Genomic DNA, 20800 nt, shown 5'->3' with positions numbered 1-20800 from the left:
ATACTCACAAATTGTCACAGAGGTTGTGGCGTTTTATGACTGAATGCTGCATTTTCACCTACATCACAGAGGACTTCAAGGAAGAGTCTGAGAGGGTTCCTAAACTTAATAGTTTCTAACATCTATGTTTTTCTCATATACAAATGAAAGAAAACCAACATTCTCTTCCATCATAGAAAACAACTCACAATGGACTAGGGAACACATACTATTCCTAGGAATCAAAGATGAAAAAACTGGACTTTTAAATTTAGAAAATGTAGAAATAACTAGATTGAATCAGAAAAATACAAATGACTGGATTGAGAGATTTCCAATTTTTCTAGGACTGAAGGTGAAAGTATAGAATCATCAGAAGAGCATGGTGGTGACTGAGTCTTTACCCTTGTAACACAGATCTTCAGTTTGCACATTCAGTCACATCGTGAATAAAAGCTTTGAAGAGACTGAAGTGCATTCTCACGTTACAACAGTTAGCTCTGTATAGCTAGTTTGAGATTTTTCTATCCTCAGTTAAGAATATTAAATATCTCTAGTCTGATAGAAGCAAGCTTATTAAACTGAATAGTTTCTTGACTAGATTTATTTTTATGGTAGAGGAGCTGAATTCTTCATATTTTCATATAGAGAAAGTTTGAGAGGAAAAATGGAAACACCTATATTAATCCATCTGAAAGTTTCCAAGGAAATATTTTAGTTCTGAAATTTCATGATATATAGGGGAATAATAGTGAGAGTATTTGAAGAAACTAACTTGCTATATGTTACTGAGGCAGGGAGTGAGGTAAATCCAGTTCCATAATGATGCTCACACCACCGTGTGGACTGTACTCTCTTATGTACTATTCTAAACTTCCTGAGAGTGTGTTTTTATATTTTATATTGTCTGCTGTCTTCTTTCCTTAGGTATGGATGAACGTGGAGGAACAACATCTTGGGGCACAAGTGGTCAACCAAGCCCTTCCTATGATTCATCAAGAGTAAGATTTTTAAAGTCTTATTTAAGTCTTTAAGTCCTATGATTCATCTAGAGGTTGTTTTTTAAAGTCAATTAATTAAGCTGAATTTATTCTTATCTGTGTATTGCCACGTGGCTGTGACTTACCAGGTAAAGGTCCTTCTGGTGTCTGTTTCTGGCAGGGCTACATGGCTTCTCCCTGACTCTGTCTCTTTTCTCCCAGAATTCAGTGTACTTTTCCCCACCTATCTATTTTGTAGAAGGAGGCCACTTGTTCGTCTTGACCACCCAGAACGAAAATAACCACACAGAAACTTTATTAATTAAATCACTGCTTGGCCCGTTAGCTCTAGCTTCTTATTGGCTAACTCTTACATTTTAATTTAACTCATCTCCATTAACCTGTGCATCACCATAAGGTCATGGCTTACCAGCAAAGTTTCAACACGTCTATCTTCAGCGGTGAATCCATGGTGTCTCTCTCTGCCTTCCTTCTCCCAGTATTCAGTCCACCCCCCTCCCCCACATATACCTAAGTTCTGCCTTATTAACAGGCCAAGGCAGTTTCTTTAGTTACCAATGGTATTCACAGCATACAGAGGGGACTCTCACATCAGTTATATTTCTTGTTACCAGGACAAAAATATCTGACAGAAGCAATCCTAGGTGAGGAGAAATTTATTTTGGCTCATAGTTTAATAGTGGGGGTAAGGTTCCTGGTGTTAATGCTATATGGTTGGCTTCTGTTTGTGTGGGGCAGCTTGCTGACATCTTAGCTCATCAGAAAACAGACTTTGGGCAGAATGGGGCTGGATTACTTAACTCCTAAGACTTGCTTTTCTTTCTCTACTTCTGTGGTGAGGTCCCATCTCCTAGAGGTTCTAATTTTTTCTTTTATTTTAAAAGGTTTATTTATTTATATATTTCATGCATACAGTTACTATACCTGCATGTAGGCCTGCATACCAGATGAGGGCATCCAGTCTCACTACAGATGAGCCACCACGTGGTTTCTGGGGATTGAACTCAGGACCTCTGGAAGACCTGCCAGTGCTCTTAACCTCTGAACCGTTTCTCCAGTCCCTAGAGGTTGTAATTTCTAGAAACTGTCATCAGATTACACCACAGTATTCAAACCTATGAATCAGTCGGTCAGGGACATTTCACATTTAAACCATAATGCTGCATGTAAATGAATAATGGTTCAATTCTTATTTCTCTCATAGTAAACTTAAGAAAAGATAGATAAACATAAAGTTTATGGACATTTAACTCTTGAAGCAAAGTTTCTTACGTAATAGAAAGAAAGGAGCATGAAGTTGGAGCTGTAGTCTTGGCATGGACTGCTTGCTTTTACACTGAAAAGGTTTTATCAATGTCAAAGCACTTCTGAAAACAAGATGTTTTGTATTTGGGCCATGATCTAGTTTATTTTAAAATTTGTTGGAAAGAACTGTGATTGTTATTTGGAGGGAAACGGGTGCTGACTGACTTTATTAACATAGTGGGAATCAGTGCCCAAGAAAGAGCCATGTTATGAGGTGAAGTGCCTTGTCAATTGTCTCAGGATTTAGACTTTACTATTGATTCCTGGACTCATTGTTGTTCTTTCTTTTTAAAAATCTTATTTACTTTTATTTTATACGGGTTGTTTTGCCTGTTAGTTAGTCTGTGTGAGATTATCAGATCTTGTAGTTACAGATGGTTGTGAGCTGTGTGTGGGTCTGGGATTTGAACTCGAGTTTTCTGGAAGAACAATCAGTGGCCTTAACGGCTGAGCCATCTCTCCAGCTTTTGGCTATATTATTGTGTCTTGGGAATTTTAAACTTGTAGACGTTCAATATTGTCTGCATTCTTAAGAGAGTTTCTGATTCTGAAAAATATATTTTGAGTGTGGAGGTGTGTTTTCTGTATTTTTGAAATAGTTTTATATAGCAGCAATTTATAATACAGTTTTTATAAATAGTCTTAAAATTCCTTCCGAAGCTCAAGTTACTGTGTTAGAATGCATTATGTGGTTCTTTTGCAGTTTATATTTACTTCACTTTCAAGCTCTGGGTTTTTCTACTTGAGCACTAGATGGGATTTTAGGAGAAGAACATATGACAATGTATTCAAGCACTTATACCAAATTGATGATTCCGAAGTTTTTTACCTCCAGTGATTGGACTCAGAGGAAGTCTGCTGTTTTTGTTATTTGATCTATAGGTTAGGTAGAAGAACTATCTTTTACTTGTAATGTATTTATTAGCTTATTTTTAATGTAGGTCGTGGTAGAGAAAGTTAATCTGATTCTGTTAGTGTCACCCAGCTTCCTGTTTAACCCAGGCAACATTCCTATACACTCATCTCACTGCTTTTGGTTACCTTCTCCAGAAGTAGGCAAAGTTTCTCCAGCTGAGTTTTTATTACATGTGACCTCTCCAGGTCTTATCAGATCCAAAAAGTAGCCTCATAGTACAGAGGTTGTTAAGTTTCTGGTTGGGTGTTAGAGTTACTCACAGAAACCCAGCTAGCAAAGAGTTTTTTGTGAGGAAGATACTGGAGCAGATATGATCCTTAATGGTGATGTTAGAGGGAATGATAGACAGACATATGTAGTGTTCTTAGGCTGGATATCTTCTTGAATGGAGCCCTGCTTTTGTGGAAGCCCCTGTGCCCTCTATCTTGTCTGTGCACTCTTGATGGATGGTTTGACTATTACTGAAGAACAAACATAAAAATGAAAGGAGTACCATGATATGAAAGACATAGTTTTAAAAATTAATCAAAGTTAAAGCACCAGAGATGAAGAAGATTTAAATATTGCGTAGTGAAGACTTATAAAAAGTGTAGACAATATGATTTTATACCTCTTTTTATCTCCTTTAGTGCAAGAAATGTTTTCTCTGCTTAAGGTTGTGCTAGGTGTAAAGGTCAGGAAATTGGATTGTTCTTGTTGACTGCTGTGTTATATCTGTCTGTCTTTCTGTCTGTCTGTCTGTCTGTCTATCTATTCCCTTCTTACTAATAGTGTTATTCTGGACAGGTTATTTAAACTTACTGTACTTCAGTAATTTATAAAATGATAGCTACTTCATGAAATTGTAACAAAGATTAAATGGAATGGTCAGGGTCTGATTTGCACTGTTCTGTGAGTATCTTTAGAATTTGCTTTGTAGATGTTTATGTCTAATCAAACCAGCTACAAATGAATGACAACATTCACAAGAGAAGCTGCTTTATAAATCTAATAAATGATACTTATTTACTTACTCAGTAATTAAAATACATTTTTCTTTTGTATCTGTAAGAAATATAAATAAAATCAATTTCCCTTGCAATTATGCATTTCTTTATTGGTTTAAAAACAGGTTTTTTTGTCAAATGATGATTTAAAAATATTAAAAAAAAATAAAAAACAAAAAATGGGGCCAGAGTAAGAGTACTGACTTCAATTCCTAGCAACCACATGGTGGCTTACAACTCCCTGCAATGAGATCTGGTGCCATCTTCTGGTCTGCAAGGATACATTCAGGCAGAACACTGTATAATAAGTAAATAAATCAAAAAACAAAAACAAAACAACAAAGACAACTAAACAAAAAAAGAGTGTCAGGCAGTGATGATGCTTTCCTTTAATCCTAGCACTTTGGAGACCAAGGCAGGCGGGTCTCTCTGAGTTTAAGGCTATCGTGGTCTACAGAACGAGTTTCAGGATAGTCAGAGCTACATAGAGACATCCTGTCTCAAAAAATGGTTGTTTTCTAAAGCAGTGTTTTATTCATAGAAGGTGTGGTGTACTGTAATTATTTGTCAAATATAATCAAAATTTCGGAAGTAACCAGATATATTAGGTTAATGGAATTTAGTGGTTGAGGGAGAAAAGCTCACAATGCCTTAACCCCATACAAAGAACTACAGACAACCAAGGAATGCTAAGAGTAGTACAAAAATTCTTTTCTAGGGAAGAGCACCCCAATAGGCTACCCAGTACCAAACAGTAATACCTGAAGAAATACATACAGATAACATTATATAAACTGAGTAGGTTGTATTTAGGAATGTATATGTAGATACATATTTGCATGTAACAGCAATTAATGAAAAAAGAGGCATTTGAAAGAGCAAGAAGGACGATATGTGAGAGTTTAGAGGGAGGAAAGGGAAGGGTGGAAATGATGTAATTATAATTTCAAAACCAAAAAATGTTAGAACGGGAATCAACAATTTATTTTAAAGGAAAGAACAATGATGGAAGACTGAGGTTCACAGTGGATAGTAGCCTTAATAATAGGGAACAGGCCCCCTGTGTTTTTACATACGCAAATTCCTGATAGAGAAGAACCCAATTCAGACATTTTATATGAGATCAGACTTGAAAACTTGTATGAAAACTTGTACATATGACCTTAGAGAAGATCACTTTGTTTTAGATTCTTTATTATTACACAAACCTTAAAGGGCTTAGATAAAAATGGATATTATAGCTATGAAATATGTCTCTTATTGATACGACAAATAGAAACTATTACTGTTCCCAGTGATTTATCTCAATATCAAATAATTCAGTATACATTTTTATCATATATTTCCTTAATACAGATTCTGTTTCTGAGATGTGACTGATACCTGGTTCTGTTGCTCTTACAAGTGACCATGTTGTTTGGTTTTGTCTGTTCTTTTGCACACTGGTACCTAGCCTAGCCCAAACTCTACTATGTAACATTGAAGTCTGTACTTCACAGCCTGCATGAGATGCAGAACTCACCTGCTGATATATAGACCAAATACTTTACTGTTTGTAAAAGTCTATATAGGCTCACTGTTAGCAAACCACTAATAGGAAATCAATTTCTACATGTCATTAGTGTCTATGAGTTTTTTTTTAAAAGTCATTATTTTCCATAACATGTGGCAGTTAAGGTGGGTGGGTATCTATCTTTCTTTCTTTCTTTCTTTCTTTCTTTCTTTCTTTCTTTCTTTCTTTCTTATTATTTTTACAAAGAACTTGAATTGTCTTGAATAGAATTTGAATGCTTCTAAATTTTACCTAGGTTTTTTTTCCTTCTTTTTCTTTTTTTGTATTGTGCTTTGCAGAACAAAGCACAATATAATTTTCAATTTTACCTTTTTCTTTCCTCATCATTTGCTGTTTCATAGAATTTTCACAACTGAAAAATGTGTTAGGTATCATTTGCCCCAGTTCTTTTGTTTTATAGAGGAAAAGCCAGATTTGGAGAGTGTGAGGTTGGTCAGGTAACTCCATTATTCACATGAGGAGGATTGCACTTAGCTCGTCAGTCCTTGCCTCTGGCCTGTGAATATATTACACGTTGCCAATGTGTTTTAAGTCCCCTTGCCTTGCCATAGCAGTTCCTAATTCAAAGAGTAGGCCTAAATTTTCTGTCATTCTTGCAGGGAAAGTAGAAAGTTAGAACAAGAAAGGGAACCTGCAGCTGGTGAAAGAAAATTTGGAACATGATGCTACTTAGCCCTCTGGAGATGTAGCTCAGTTGGTAGAGTACTTTCCTATCTTCCATGAGGTTCTGGCTTTGGTTCCTAGCATCTCACAAAGTTAATGTGGTGGCACACTCTTGTGATTACAGCTCTTGGGAAGTAGAGGTTGGAGGTTCAAATGTTCAAGGTCACCTTGGACTACTTAGCAAGCTTGAGCCCATTTGGAGGGAAAAGAGGGGCAGAGGAGAAAGGAGACAGGGTTATTTACATAGCAAGAGTAGTGTGTAATGAGGCAGAATCATAGAATTAGTTGTTGAATATCAAACTTGATCTAGTTGATAGATGGTACTGTCAGTGTCTATTTCTGACACCCCTCACACCTTGCTTTGTGATACTGAATAAGTTAATTTTCTTTACATCAAACTTTTAATCCCTTTTTTCTTCACTGATACAAATGGAATGCACATTAATAATGGTTACATCACCAGCCTTCAAGCCTTTGCCATTAAGTGGAGAGGGGAAAAGCAGCTATGTGTTGATGGGTTGGCCTTTAAATAAAGTAATTCACTTATCAGTTGTGTGTGATTCAGCACAGAGTGATTTCAGGAACTTTACTTTTTAGGTGGTGAGCCTAGCCTCTAATGGCTGAACAGTTTCTCTCAAGAGCCCCAGGAACCTTCTCCTAAGGGATGAATAGTAGACACATTTTGAGTTCTGTAGTACTTGTTCTGATTTTTGCTTCCATCTAGCAGTGGGTTCACAGGGAGTTGAGTGCTCAGAGTATTAGCGGTGTTCCCTTTATGGAATGCTTGCCAGAAGCACTCTGTCAATAACCTAGTAGTCTACTGGATAGAAAGCAAGGATACAAAGTTAAAAAGATTTTTGAGTTGCTGGTCTTCCAAAGTTTGTTTATAAAGGCATAGATTGTATAATTTAGTTAAAAGGGTAAAAAAAAAAGGCTACTCAGCTAAAGGAAGAATATAGTTTCTACAAACTGTGAAAACTGAAACATCTGTAAGGTTATCTGGATGAAGCTGATATTAATTTCTCTTAAGGCGTCTGTAATATTTCTGCCAAATGTGACTAAAGGGAACTTTAATTTTGTTAAATTAAATGCTCTCCATTCTTAACTGGCATTCATTATCTTTTCATTCATATCGAGGTTGACTGAGAGCCACTTAGTGAGCTAGAATATGGGGTAATAGAGCCTTGGATATCTTCATGTACTGTCTATACAAAATACACACAGTAAGGGGTTATATTGGCTGAAGTTTTGGATTGACCTGATTAGGTTTACATGTCATAACAGAAGCCTTAGTAGTTGCTAATAGAGCAAGAGAGATTCTCTCTGCTTCTTTTCCCACTGGGAACTCAGTGTTATGAGGAAACACCATAGTAAATAAGAATATTAATGCAGTCTGTTCCTCAGTACTAGGAATTGAACCTAGGGCTACACACATACTAGGTAAGTGCTCTACCTTCGAGCTGTATTTCCAGCCTCTTATTTTCAAAATTATTATTTTGGAACTGGAGAGAAAGCTCAATGGTTAAAACACTTGACTGCTATTGCAGGGACCTGAGTTCAGTTCCCAGCAGCCACTCAAAGTGCCTGTAATTTGAGCATTGAGATCTCAGTCTTTTGTGATGCCTGAGAACACCTAAACATATATGTGTAACATATACTCAGACAGACACATAAACTTACTTTGTTTTATAATCTTATACTCAGACAGACACATAAACTTATTCTTTTTTTTTTTTAAATAATCTTATTTTGAGGTCGACTCTTTCTAAGTTGCCCATTCTGGCCTTGAACCTATTTGTAGGCCAAAGTTATAATCGCCCAGCCCCACCTTCCTGAGTAGCTGGGATTGTGGGGCTTCACTTAGTTTTCTTGCCTATAAGGGCTTTTTCTGGCATGGCCTCCACTTTGAATATTCTGCGGTTGGTAAATGTATCAAGTTTTTGAAATGCTTGAGGTAAATAATTGCATATTTAAGAGTTAAGGAAGTATGCTTAGAAATATGCCACATTTGCCTAAACAGTTGCATTTTTTAAAAAATACTTTTAACTCTTTTAGGTAGTAAGATGGAAGGTATAATTAGGTAGCCAATAATTTCAAAGTAATTTTATTGCTCACTCTAAATATTTATCACAATAATTTTATTGGTTAGGAAAGATATAATTGAGAGGAAGTGTTAACTAGGCTCAACAAGCATTTGTATAGAATAGAAAGAGAAACAACTTTCTTGAAATCTGTCTTTACTTAGTAGGTGAATAGTATGAAATAAGAGGGGTAACTTTTCATTAGGGAAAATGTAGTCTGTACTTTTGGGACTAGACTCAATTACAAATAGACTTGTTGATAGGGAATGGCCTAGCGCTTTACAAGGACTGGTTTATTGTGGTGTGAATGGTGGGTCCAGCATGAAATATTGACAAGAAATAGGATGCTCTGGGCAGATTAATTTCACAGATCTGCTTAGGATGAAATCACACTTGGTTTAGGGCATTAGGAGCTAGACTGCAGAGTAATGGAAAGAAAAGAAATTTCACTAAAGGTGGTAGTATTTGTGGGGCAGCTGGCAGGACTAGGTGACTGGGGAAGTGAATCCTACAGACTCTTCCCTGCTACAGAATGGTAACCCTGGAATTCAAATATCTGTGGTTTTTAGGATGTGACAAATTTGCTTTTGTTGTGTTAAACAACTACCTGATGGCTGGATTAAAAAGAAAAAACAACATTTTGTGCGGATGAAAAGCTGAAAATAGCTTTTCTTCCTTGTGCCCATTTTTCAGGACTCGGATGGTAAAGCTTAGTGTTAACCACCTTTCCTATAGAACAGAAGATACAGTCTCTAAACTGTTTATTATTTGTTCTTTTTTTATTTTTCTGAGGGAGAAAGGCACAGATTTTATGGTTAGTAGGAAGTTCAAATGCACTAATTAGAAAGGACACACAAATTTTGAAATAGTATTTTATGCCTCTTGATCTCAGGTACAAAACAGGAGATGAAGCAGTTAAATAGCAAAGCAAGACAGAAGGGACAGAGAATTAAAGTAAGTGTTTTCTATGTGTTGCATCTATGTTCCCATTAATATCTGTTTTGTTATGTAACTGCTCCTTCACTATGTTTTAGATGTGAAGAAAGCTATGGGTGAGAACGTGTATATTTTAAGGTTAGGTTTAAATGAGTCTAGAGAGAATTGTGATTCTTAGTGCCATTCAAGACAGCATCAGCCTGAATTGAATCTATTCTTTCTTAAGGTGGATTATGAGATGTATGTAAGCATTTAAATCTCTACCAGCTCAGATTTAAGGTAAAAGAAATTATATAACTTTAAATTGCCTACTATTCAGTTTTAAGACAGCCAAAGTTTCTTTTTCCAGTCTGTCAAATCTTAGGGCAAACCTGTTGAGACTTGAAGTCTATATGCCTATACAGTCCTTACTAGGACAGATTGACCTTGACAGTTTTCTTTTAGGTTCTTTAGACTTCATAGCTAATCAGTGGGTGACTGAGGTCTAGCCCATTATACAGTAGCAGAGATCTACTAGCTACAGTTACTAGGCTGGCTACTAGACATCTGTTCAGTCTTCCAGAACACTCACTTAGCATAAGTTACCAGGTAGCGCTCAAGTATATTTAATTTTTAATCTTTGATATTCTTTTTTATAATTGTTGAGCTGGATCTTGATAGTAGTCTCTTTAGTATTTCCTGAGTTTAGAGATCTCTTATTTATGAAAAAAACAATGTAGGATAGATTCTAGCTGAACAAATTCTTATAACTAGCTTACTTCTGTTAATAACTTAGAGTTCCCATTTATCACAGTTTATATTTTATAGATTTAGCTTTGATGTGTGTGAGACTGCTTTGATCTTCAGACTATTCGACCAATAAGCCATTTTAAGATTCTTTCCATTTTGAAGATGAGGACATCAAGGTTTTGAGTAGGTCTAGTAATGGCAACCAGTCTTGATGACTAACTGGCCCCTTTACTATGCTGACTTGTCAGAGTGTGTAAGAGGCCTTAAAAACCCTTCCCATTCTTATCATCCAGGACTTTAAGGAACAGTACTCTAGAAAATTTAAGGTTATGCTGCCATCAGCATTTCTTTTTTTTTCTTGTTTCATTTTACTCTTCCTCCTCCTCCACCTCCTTATTGTTATTGTTATTATAGTATGTGTGTGTGTGTGTGTGTGTGTGTGTGTGTCTGTCTGTCTGTCTGTCTGTCTGTCTGTCTAGAACAACTTGGGGGAGTTTGTTTCATTCTTCCACTATGTGGGTCCTGAGTATGGAGCTCAGGTCATCAGGCTTAGTGACAAGCACCTTTACCTACTAACCCATATCACCAGCCTATCATTATTTTCTTACAAAATTTTATTTAATATGTTGTAAAAAAATGAGCTGTAGTACCAATCAGACAGTCAGTCTAAACAAACTGACTTCTTATTTTTTTTTAATTTTCTATCTGGAAAGAGATTTTTTTCCCCTTCTAATTGATAATTAAATAGAGGAAGTTTTATTCTAGGTAGACTGATTTGAAAATTTGTTAGTGTTTATTCCTGTTTTTATGTTTAGTCCTATGAGAAGTTATATATCCATTCTGATGCAAAATCCTGTCAGGAACGTTCAAATTCTAAATATTTCCTTGGAAAGGCAGCTATTTTGAATTCCTAGAGTATGTCCCAGACACGATGGTGGGCTACTGTGATTTTTAAACGTCCAACAAGAAATCTTGTAAATCATGAAATATAAATTTTTATTTATTTATTTAGTTTTTTTTGGTGGGTTTTTGGTTTTTGTTTTTTCGAGACAGAGTTTCTCTATCACTTTGAAGCCTGTCCTGGAACTCACTCTGTAGATGCGGCTGTCCTTGAGCTCACAGAGATCCCCCTGCCTCTGCCTCCCAAGTGATGGGATTAAAGGCGTTTGCCACCACTCACCCAGCAATTTTGAATTATTGAAAATCGGAAAAATTTATTGTGTCACATATCTTGGTACTTAGAGATTTTTGGAGAGACAATGGTGTAATCCAATTCTTAGACCTCCATTCTTATAACAAAATGTAGATTTGTACATTCTAAAAAAAGAAGCCCCATATCTTTAAATCTTTGGAACATGTGCACCCTTTACAAAGTAAGAGTCCCAAAGGAGATTTTGAATGCCAGAGGTCTTAGCTTTATCTTTTTGTATTTCTTTTGTGACATACTTATGTTGTCCCATGTTCTAATGATTGTTCTAAAACGTTCCTCTTCAATACGTTAAACTTTCTACTGTCAAGTGAAACCGTTATTTCTGTGATTCTACATGACATTCGGCTTTGTAATACCTGAGAAAATAAAGGAGCAAAGATGTATTTGTCTCCACAATTCCTTGATGTGAACTGGAACAAGATATAGTGCCCAAAGGGCACTTCCTAAGAATCCAGTCTTTTTACTTGAGTCCTACCTATTAGGTTTCTATCCTTCAGTAGCTCAGCAAACATTGAGCCCATTAGTGCAGTCATTCCTCTAAAGCCCTACCTTTGAAAATGGCTTATGCAGCTGGTCATCAAGTGACCAGTCTCTGGAAGATACTTCAGACTTGTACTCCAATGTGGTATAATCAGTGTGATGCTAGAGAAGAGAATATATTTTTGGTGTTAGAAACTTATTTTTTGGTCAAACAATAAAGTATCACCTGTCCTGGTAGGTGAAGAATGTCTGAAGTATGCATGTCATTAGGGGCAAACATCAAAGAGTTCCTTACACCTCATTCTGTACCCTATTTAATAAATATGGACATTGGAGTTTTTTCTGCTCCTGTTCTCATGGTTTTTCTTCATAGTGTGTTCCTATGGGAAAAATGAATACCATTGTTTTCTAATGTTAAAGTAACCTTATACTTGTAGGCAGATAGCATTGACTGTTGTGGAGTATCATTTTTATTTTTATGTAATCAGTTTGTTACAATGTTGCAGGTGTTCATGCCTGAGAAATTGATCTTCGATTGGTTTTGCTTTTTTCATTGCCTTTGTCAAAATTAGGTAGAACAATAATGCTAACCTTAAGTGAAAAATTACTTATTTATATTTCTGTAAGAATTCCTGTAGTATTGATGTTATTTTTGTTTTTGATAGAATCACTATCAAAGATAATATTGACCTTAATTCTCTTTCAAGTAATTTTGTAAAACATACTTATTTTGTATGTGGTATGGAGGTCGATGGGCAGCTTGTGGGTTTTGTGGATCAGACTCAGATCATCAGACTTGACCAAGCATTTTGACCTAACTAAGCAATCTTACCAGCCCTGGAATGGTTTTTAATTAAATTTGTCTATAAAGGGTTATTCAAGTTTTTTTTTAAACAGATTGACTTGAACAACTTAACAATGTGCCATTTGTCCATTTCATCTAAATTGCATTTACGCATTATAGTTCTTTCTTATCTTTTTAGTATTTGAGTCAGTTGTCCCTTATGTTGTTAAATGACCACAAACTTAGTAGTTTAAAATGATACATTTATTTCTAATAGTTTCTGTAGTTTAGAAATCTGCTATAGTTTGGCCTGGTCCTTGGCTTCAGTGTTCCTTGCTTGGCTGTAGGTAAGGTGTTAGTCAGGACTGGGGGTTTATGTGAAGGGCTAGTTGGACAAGTATCTGCTGTGAAGATGTAGATTGTTTTGTTTTGTTTATATGAAGGGGTTCTGAGTGCTAAGATATTCTGATAACCTGAGAGTAGCTTAACCAGTGGAAAGATCCTGCAGTAACATGCTTACTACCCTTTTATCAGATTTCTTGATACTAAAGTTGTTTTTTTTTTAATGGCTAACATTAATTAACATTCTGTCAGACTGTCTGGATACATGTAATCCCTTAAAAGCTAAATCACAGAAGACACTCAATAAAAATTAACTGTTATGAACATGGCCAGAGCTTTGCTTATATTCTCATTATCTAGCTATTTTCTAATTATCAATATGCTTCATTTGCTTTAAGTGTCCTGTAGCAAGTTCTACCTACCTGAAAGTTACTTTCTGCCTTGATGTTCCCATTTGAAGCTGTGCTGACATTTGGTCATCTATGCTATTTATGTTTTTGTACGGGGAGTTTATTTTGAAATTTGACAGGGTGATTGTCCTCAATTTAAAATTTACTGGTCCTGTTTTCCTGTCCTTTGTACTAATGAAAATTTAGTAATACTAATGAGACCTTGGAGACTGATCATAGTTGAGAGAGAGAGAGAGAGAGAGAGAGATTGAGAGAGATTTCCTTCTTTTCCAAACTGTGAGCTGTTTAAACACAAGGATTGCTTTATTCATTTTGTAGCCTAGAATAGTGGATTGTTTAATATGATACAGACAATAATACACACAATGTATTATGTGCATATATTCCATATGTACTTTAATTTCATTAGTAACTAGATTAAAATGACCTGATAAGACAGATAAAATATACAGGAGCTAAGGGATGGGTAAGAAGAAAATGAGAGGAAACATCAAGAGAAGGAAAGAGATTGACAGTGTTGACAAGCATCTATGTTGATGTCTGAGATAGAGATTGGCAGTACACATTGAAAAAAATAGAACAGAGAGGCAGTAAAAGAGAGAATGCACTTGTTCTCTTTAATATTGAGAACTGCCATGTTGATCATATACATACATACATTCACACACGTGTGTGTGTTTCAGTTTATGCTGCTATTAGCCCTAATGTTAAAGAGGTACACTTTCCAATCTCTTAGGGAGTACATAAAAATGAAAAAAAAGGTACTACTGTGAGCTGTTGAATATCAAAGGAAGGCTAGTCTGTTTGTTCTGAAAACTTTGTACTATATGCATTCATTCATTTTTGTAACTTCTGAATCTTTCATTGAGACAAATTATAAGGCAGTACCAATTTGGACTAAATGCCTGAATTAGAAAATATTTTTAAAGGACTCAATTACTGTTTTACTTGCACTTTAAATCTTACACTCATTATTCTTTTAATGCAGTGCCCTTAAACTTGTTGACAGTTTGATTGAATTAAGCAGAATGCACATGTACATAAACGTTATCATTTTCTTCGGGTAGTAGATTAGGTTGCAGTTCCTTTTTGTACTAGATGCAATTTCTTTTGTGTTTTCATAATTGCTGAACTATCTTGCTAGCTCCACACAATATTTTTTAAAATTAAAAGGAGGAGGGAGGGAGAAATGTGCATATATATATGAAGATGTGGAGGGGTGGCCACTGGGTGCTCAGCTCCATCACTCTCTGCCCTATTACCTTGTGTCAGGATCTCTCACTGAACCTGGAGCTAGGCTAATGGCCAGCAGCCCTAGGGATCTTGTGCCTCTAGTAATACTAAGGTTACAGGTGTGCACAGCTACTATTCATGGCTTTGTTTATATGAGTGTTGAAAACTCACTCCCCTTATCCCCCCCCCCCCAAGAGGTTTTATCTGTGTAGCCCTGGCTGTTGGGGACTTGCACTCTAGACCAGGCTGGCCTCAAACTCTGAAATCCGTCTGCCGATGCCTCCTGAGATGGATTATGGCCATTAACCTGGCTCAGGTTCTCTTTTTTAAAACATCAAGTGTTCTTATTTACTGAGCTCCTTTCCCTAGCCCCCTAAAAATTAAGATTTAAATTTTTTTTCAACAATAGGAGCAGGATTTATCCTGGGTGCATGAACTGATGTTTTGGAGCTCACTCTCTAAGATGGCATACCTTGCTTACTCTTGATACGGGGGAGGTGGAGGGAGGGAGGCTTGATCAATCAATCCTGCCTCAACTTTATATGCCAGACTTTGTTGACTCCACAAGAGAGGCCTTACCTCCTCTGAGGAGTGGATAGAAGGGTGGAATAGGGAGGATGTGAGGGGGGGCAAGAGAAGGGGAGGGAGGGGGAATTGGGGTTGATATGTAAAATGAAACAAAAAATAAAATTAGTTTTTGCTAAAAGGTGATAAGCACATACGTATAAAAGTCCCAATTATTCAGGCTGAGATAGGAAAACCACTTGAGCTTAGGAAAAAAAGACTTTATTGATCTTTGATTGATTGGTTGATATATCAACTGATAAATCAACTGGATTTTGTGTGCTAGAGCTTATGTATAGAAATTTTAGATGATTATGTGTGGCTTAAATTTGTTAATATTGAAGCAGCTTTGATTCATCATTTCAAGTCTGTTTTCTTATTTCAGCAAAGGTTAAGCTTTCTAAGTTTATGCAACATAATGTGAGCATAAAGTAGGAAGTGAATCTTATAGAATACATTTTATTTATTGAGCTGTGCTACTCTCTGTTTACTTTGAAATATATAGGTAAATACAGACATTGAAAATATTTTAATTGCTTTGAGTTTTAACTGGAACTCTTAATTTTCATATATTTATTTTATTCATCTGTTATGGAATAATATGACTGAAAATTACCCTTTTTCTAAAGTCATACTGCTTTATAGCCTCAGCACATCTCAGTGAGTATATATGCTGTAATGCCTTGTTTTCACACTGCCTAAGAATGACAGTGAGAAGGGTGTGACAGAAAGGATACTGAGGTATATTGGATCATGGTATGTTAGTTAGTACTTGTACAGTCTTTGTTTTTTAAAATAAAAGTAAGTCTGTTTCTGCTCCTTTAATGTCTTCTTGAATGCTAAGGTACACTCGGGAGAATGATAAATTGTTCAGTGATACAGCCCCAGGAAATGCTGAGTGGTCTCAGGCAGGCAGGGCACGTTCTGTCTTTTTCTCTTCGGTTTTCGTCATCTTTGCTGTCATAATTTTAAGTTATCAGAAGGCTGGTTATCACCTGAAGTTTTAAAAAATTAACTAGAAACACTCCAATTGGAGGCAGTGCTGTGTTGTGTGTGGGAACCTGAGAACCACAATAGCTGTAACCCTCTGAGACTTTTGGAAAATTTCTTCTGTTCTATCCTTGCCTTTAAGAAAATGTGTTAGAAGGTAAGAGAAATATAATAACTGCCATGAAATATTCTTAGCATTATTATTTTATGGTGTTTATAATTTCCTTTTCAGACTTTAGATTTAATGAGCTATTTTGTTATTTTCCTTTTTAATATGGTCCAGATTCCATAAGAGTCGATCTTATCATATTAATTTTGTTCTGTATTTGTTTTACATTTAAGAATGGGTCTATTTCCAGTTTATTGATTGTAAATAATTTAAAGCATTTTGGGTACAGCTTGTAATTGCCTGCCTTTGTAAGAATGGTAACTAAGGAGGAATAGATGGAGATAAGCATTTTTCTAATGCTTTACAGCTTGGTAGTATGTTTTCTATTTTGTTTTTCTTCATTTTTTTCTTTTTAATTGTAGTGGCATTTCGTTTGTATTTTAATAAATAAAACTTGCCTGAAGATCAGAAAAGTAAAACACCCATACTGGCCAGCCTTATAGACTAGACAGCAATGACACACACCCTTAATCCTATTAGCCACACTAGTTTGCCATAGAAACTATGTGTTAGTGGTGCCCTCTGATAACTTAAAATTATGACACCTTTAATTACAGCTAGAGAGGATTATAAGATGGGAGAAGCAGCTCTCAATCTCAGTCTGATTCTGAGGTGTCCTGGAGGCAGGATCACTGTTTTCAGACTGAGGTGGAGGTAAGAGCCAGTGACTGGCTGCTTTGCTTTTCTGATCTTTAAGGTGAACCCAATATCTGTCTCTGAGGTTTTTATGAATTGTGCTTTATTTGGCACCCAACATGGGGTTCAAGCCCATGACCCTGAGATTCAGTCTCATGCTCTACTGACTGAGCTAGAACTGTCCTTCTGAATGCAATGGGAGCCTGTCCAAATATCTTTCCCTTTCCATGACTTGAGGTCTTAGATGATCTTAGTGATGGTCTGTAGAATATTTATAGCCTTTCTTTTCACTGGAAGCATTGAGAACTTTGAAGACATTGGGCTAATGTTTGTGTTTGCTTTCAAAAACTCATTTTCCTTTAAGAGCATAAAGAATTTTTTTAACGTAAATTTTGTTTATTGATTCTTTTTTGTGAGTGGAGGGTGTTGAGTTGCTGAGGTTAGCACATGGAAGTCATAGAATAACTTGCAGTAGTCAGTTTTTGTTTTCTGTAATGCAGATTCCAGGGATTGAATTTGGGCTGTTAGGCTTTCAGGCAAGTGCTATTCAGTGCTGTGAATGACAAAAACGGAGCTCAGTTTGGAGACCCTGTGTAAACTTGTGCATTAATAAGGTAAGTGCTATTGTACTCCCATTAACATTGTTGTTGTTTCTCCCCTTAGGGCTTCACAGACAGCCCTCATTACAGCGATCACTTGAATGACAGTCGATTAGGAACCCATGAAGGCTTGTCCCCAACGCCTTTTATGAACTCAAATCTGATGGGTAAGTTGGTGACTCTATATTAAGTGTCTGTGCTCAGAGACCCTTTCTTTTACCATGTCCTACATAAATATATAAAGTAAAGCTCCCTTGTTGCTAGAGAAATCCAAGTTCTCCTTGCTTAATTCAACTCAAGGAACTAGCATCTGGAATTTGGGGTCTTTCCTTTAGAGCAATATTAAGAGTGGATAAAGGGAAGTAGCTGTGTTCTGTTAGTTTAGGATATGTCTCTGTGATGTCATACACTGCCGGTTTTCTGGGCCAGAGAAGCATTCTTTCAAGGACACTTATGGTTTACTGTTTGTTGTATTATAAATATTTTTGTATTAATTAAAAATACAACAGAATAGTGACTTCCACAAATTTAACTTACATTGGATCTTTTTTCTTTGGGTACTATTTGATAAGAAATACTTCATTTATACTCCATATAGGGCCTGTTTAAGCACATAGATTCTTATTGACATTTTAAAAGTTTGTCTGCAACTAAAGTGAAATTTAAAGGGGTCTGATCTTTATGTTTTATCACCACTCTTCTTGTTGGTCATCCTTTCTGTCTCTTCCTGTCACATGCAGATCACTCCTCCTTTTATATGTCTTTCTTAAGTGGTAATTTGTAGTTGTTCAGTCTGTTTTATGCCGGTCAAACCTCCTGGTTTGGTTACTACTCCTTTTTAAAAGGCAGTATTTAACCTTCTTACAAAATCTGTTTGAAAAAAAAAAAAACTATGCCTTGTAACAAATTTTTTTTTTGTTCTTGTTTATGCTGAAGCTGAACACATTCTGAAGGCTTTATGTAATCTCTTGTATTGTCATTGACATCAGATAAATACACATGGTTTGTGTGATTGACATTGGTTTCACCATTCTACCTCTAAAGGGTTGGTTACACTGTGATTTTAGAATTGACCTTTTGCGTCACAATCATGTATATGTAAGTAGATTACTCCATCCAAAGTGTTGGTGGTCTGTAGATGCTTTGTAAGGGATCTTGCTGTGCGCAGTCTTTATTTTCTCTTCTCTAGTTTTGAGGAGTGAGAGTCTGATATTCTAGTGTGGATTTTGCCTATGGCAACTGACAGTCTAAAGCCAGAATCATTGAGTGTGACACAAGACCTTTACAAGCAGTAAAACGTGTGCTGAAAACCACTGGCTTTCAACATAAATGCAAATAAAAGTTATGCTGGTAAGTGGGTTACTCCAGGTAAAACCCATAATTAAATAAAACAACATCATGAAAATTTCTACATTTTTATTTTAATTTTCTGTTGAATCTTCCATCAAGGTAAAATGTTACTCAGTTTAAAAATTGCTTTTTTATTTTAACTTTTCCCTCAAGCAACTTTTATTTATACTGTGTGTAACAGGGCAAGTGAAAATTGATGTTAACTGAGGCTGTCACTTTGAACTATAAGAATTCATGGCCCCTCTAGGATGTATCCTTACCATCAGACTTGCTTATAGAGATGGTGCACACCTAGTGGAATTACATCTTTAGCACAGTTCTGGCCCAAGGTAACCTAAAATTGTGAGAGACAAATGAAGTCTCTAGTAGATATATGTTTCAGTCACTTCTGAACAGCTGTTAACTAAAAAGTATTCCCTTCATTCAGTTTGAGCTTATATTTCCTCATTTGTGGCCTTTACGAACATATGTTCCCTCCCCCCCAAATTGGAGATTATTGGAATACTTTTAAAGGTTATCCCTATGGTAAAATCTATATCTAAAGTAAGTCTGTAAGTAAGACTTGTAAACAGACTGATCTTTTTCACTGTTCAAATGGGAAAAAAATTTATTGAACTACCTAGTATAATAGTGAGTCCAATGCAGTTGTTCAGATCATATGTTAATCACTATATCTTAAGTGCCTAATTTTAAAGTATTCTTTTTATATTTAAAGGGGAAGGGGAGAAATAGTTCTTCAGTCATTAATTAGATAAATATAGTCAAAGGATTTGCCAGCCATTGGCATTGTCCGATTTACCCCTCTTTACCATTTTTCCCCCCAGTAAAATGATTAGATGAGTACCTCACTATGGAACCTTAAAGAGTGATGTGCATAGTAGTAACTTGCTTTGAATGTGACTGTTTCTTAAATTAGTCAGTTTCATAGATCAACAGGCAATTCGGCAAGGTGTGAGATGCAGTAAATGAACTGTCAAGACACCCAGATATATTGAGTGATCATACTAGATGAATTATAAGGGAGTCTCCTTTGTACATGTGTAATAGTGTAGGAGAGTTTGAGGTTTTTGCCTAACAAGCGTTGGTAATGAATTTGATAATGAATAATTTGCCACAGAAAACAGATTTCTATATTCATTTAGGTATTTTGAAGTATTTTATATGTAGGAAGTAAAGCTATGTCAGTATTTTTTTATGAATTTAAGAATTATTTTGTTGATTCGTCAATATGCAATAGTGGAGTACTTTTCTTATGTTTCAAGATAAATAACTATATTCTTTTGGCACATAAGCAATTAGTAGCAAACAGTTCTCCTAAAGCTGTGAACACTGTCTTGACCATAGCCTTGAGTTGCAGTGATATCATCATACAGTTTTGTCTGTTGTAGTCTCCAAAGCTTTGGCTTATCATTTCACTCTTGATTCCCTCAATAATTTTCATACAGTTTGTTTTCTGGGGCTAGAAGGAGAACTCAACAGTAAAAGAGCACTTGCTACTCTTGCAGAGGATCTGAGTTTGGTTCCTGTCATTCATATAGCAGCTCCAAGAGATCTAACAAACAGCCTTCTTTGGCCTCTGGTCCATATATATGTAGCCAAAACATTCACTCACATAAAAAACTCTTTAAAAACCCAATCTTGAAAAACAAAAACAGAAAAAATCAGTTGTTTATTGATTGATAATATTTTGGGTAAAGAGAGGACCAGTGAATTGAACTGAGAAGTGGATTATTCCTCAGGTGATGTGGAATGAATATCTGCACCCCCCTTCCTCCATACTCACTTTGCTCGTTTAAGAGGACATGTGCAAGTGTGTCATAAACAGAAGACAAGGCTTTGGGTCATTTTGAATTTTTCTTTTTTC

At 36.0% G+C, this 20800-nt stretch overlaps 1 protein-coding gene across 16 annotated transcripts in view; it reads left to right on the top strand.

Moving 5' to 3' along the window:
- Positions 1-20800, top strand: part of Tcf12 (transcription factor 12) — a 249401-nt gene that overhangs the window by 84756 nt on the left and 143845 nt on the right. For 13 of the 16 annotated variants that reach the window (XM_085689335.2, XM_087905364.1, XM_085689332.2 and 10 more), the window contains 2 exons: positions 907-980; positions 17651-17753. In XM_085689335.2, coding sequence (XP_085545461.1) covers positions 907-980; positions 17651-17753 — 177 coding nt within the window. Of the gene's footprint in view, positions 1-906; positions 981-9396; positions 9459-17650; positions 17754-20800 lie in introns of those variants that run through there. The other 3 variants (XM_048423190.3, XM_048423188.3, XM_048423186.3) reach the window with 1 other exon arrangement.

This window comes from Myodes glareolus, chromosome 4 (genome assembly GCF_982192425.1).
Source record: "Myodes glareolus chromosome 4, mMyoGla1.1, whole genome shotgun sequence".
In the NCBI taxonomy this organism is placed as follows: Eukaryota; Metazoa; Chordata; class Mammalia; order Rodentia; family Cricetidae; genus Myodes; species Myodes glareolus.
Note: the sequence above shows the minus strand (reverse complement) of the source record. Positions and strands in the feature narration are given on the sequence as shown.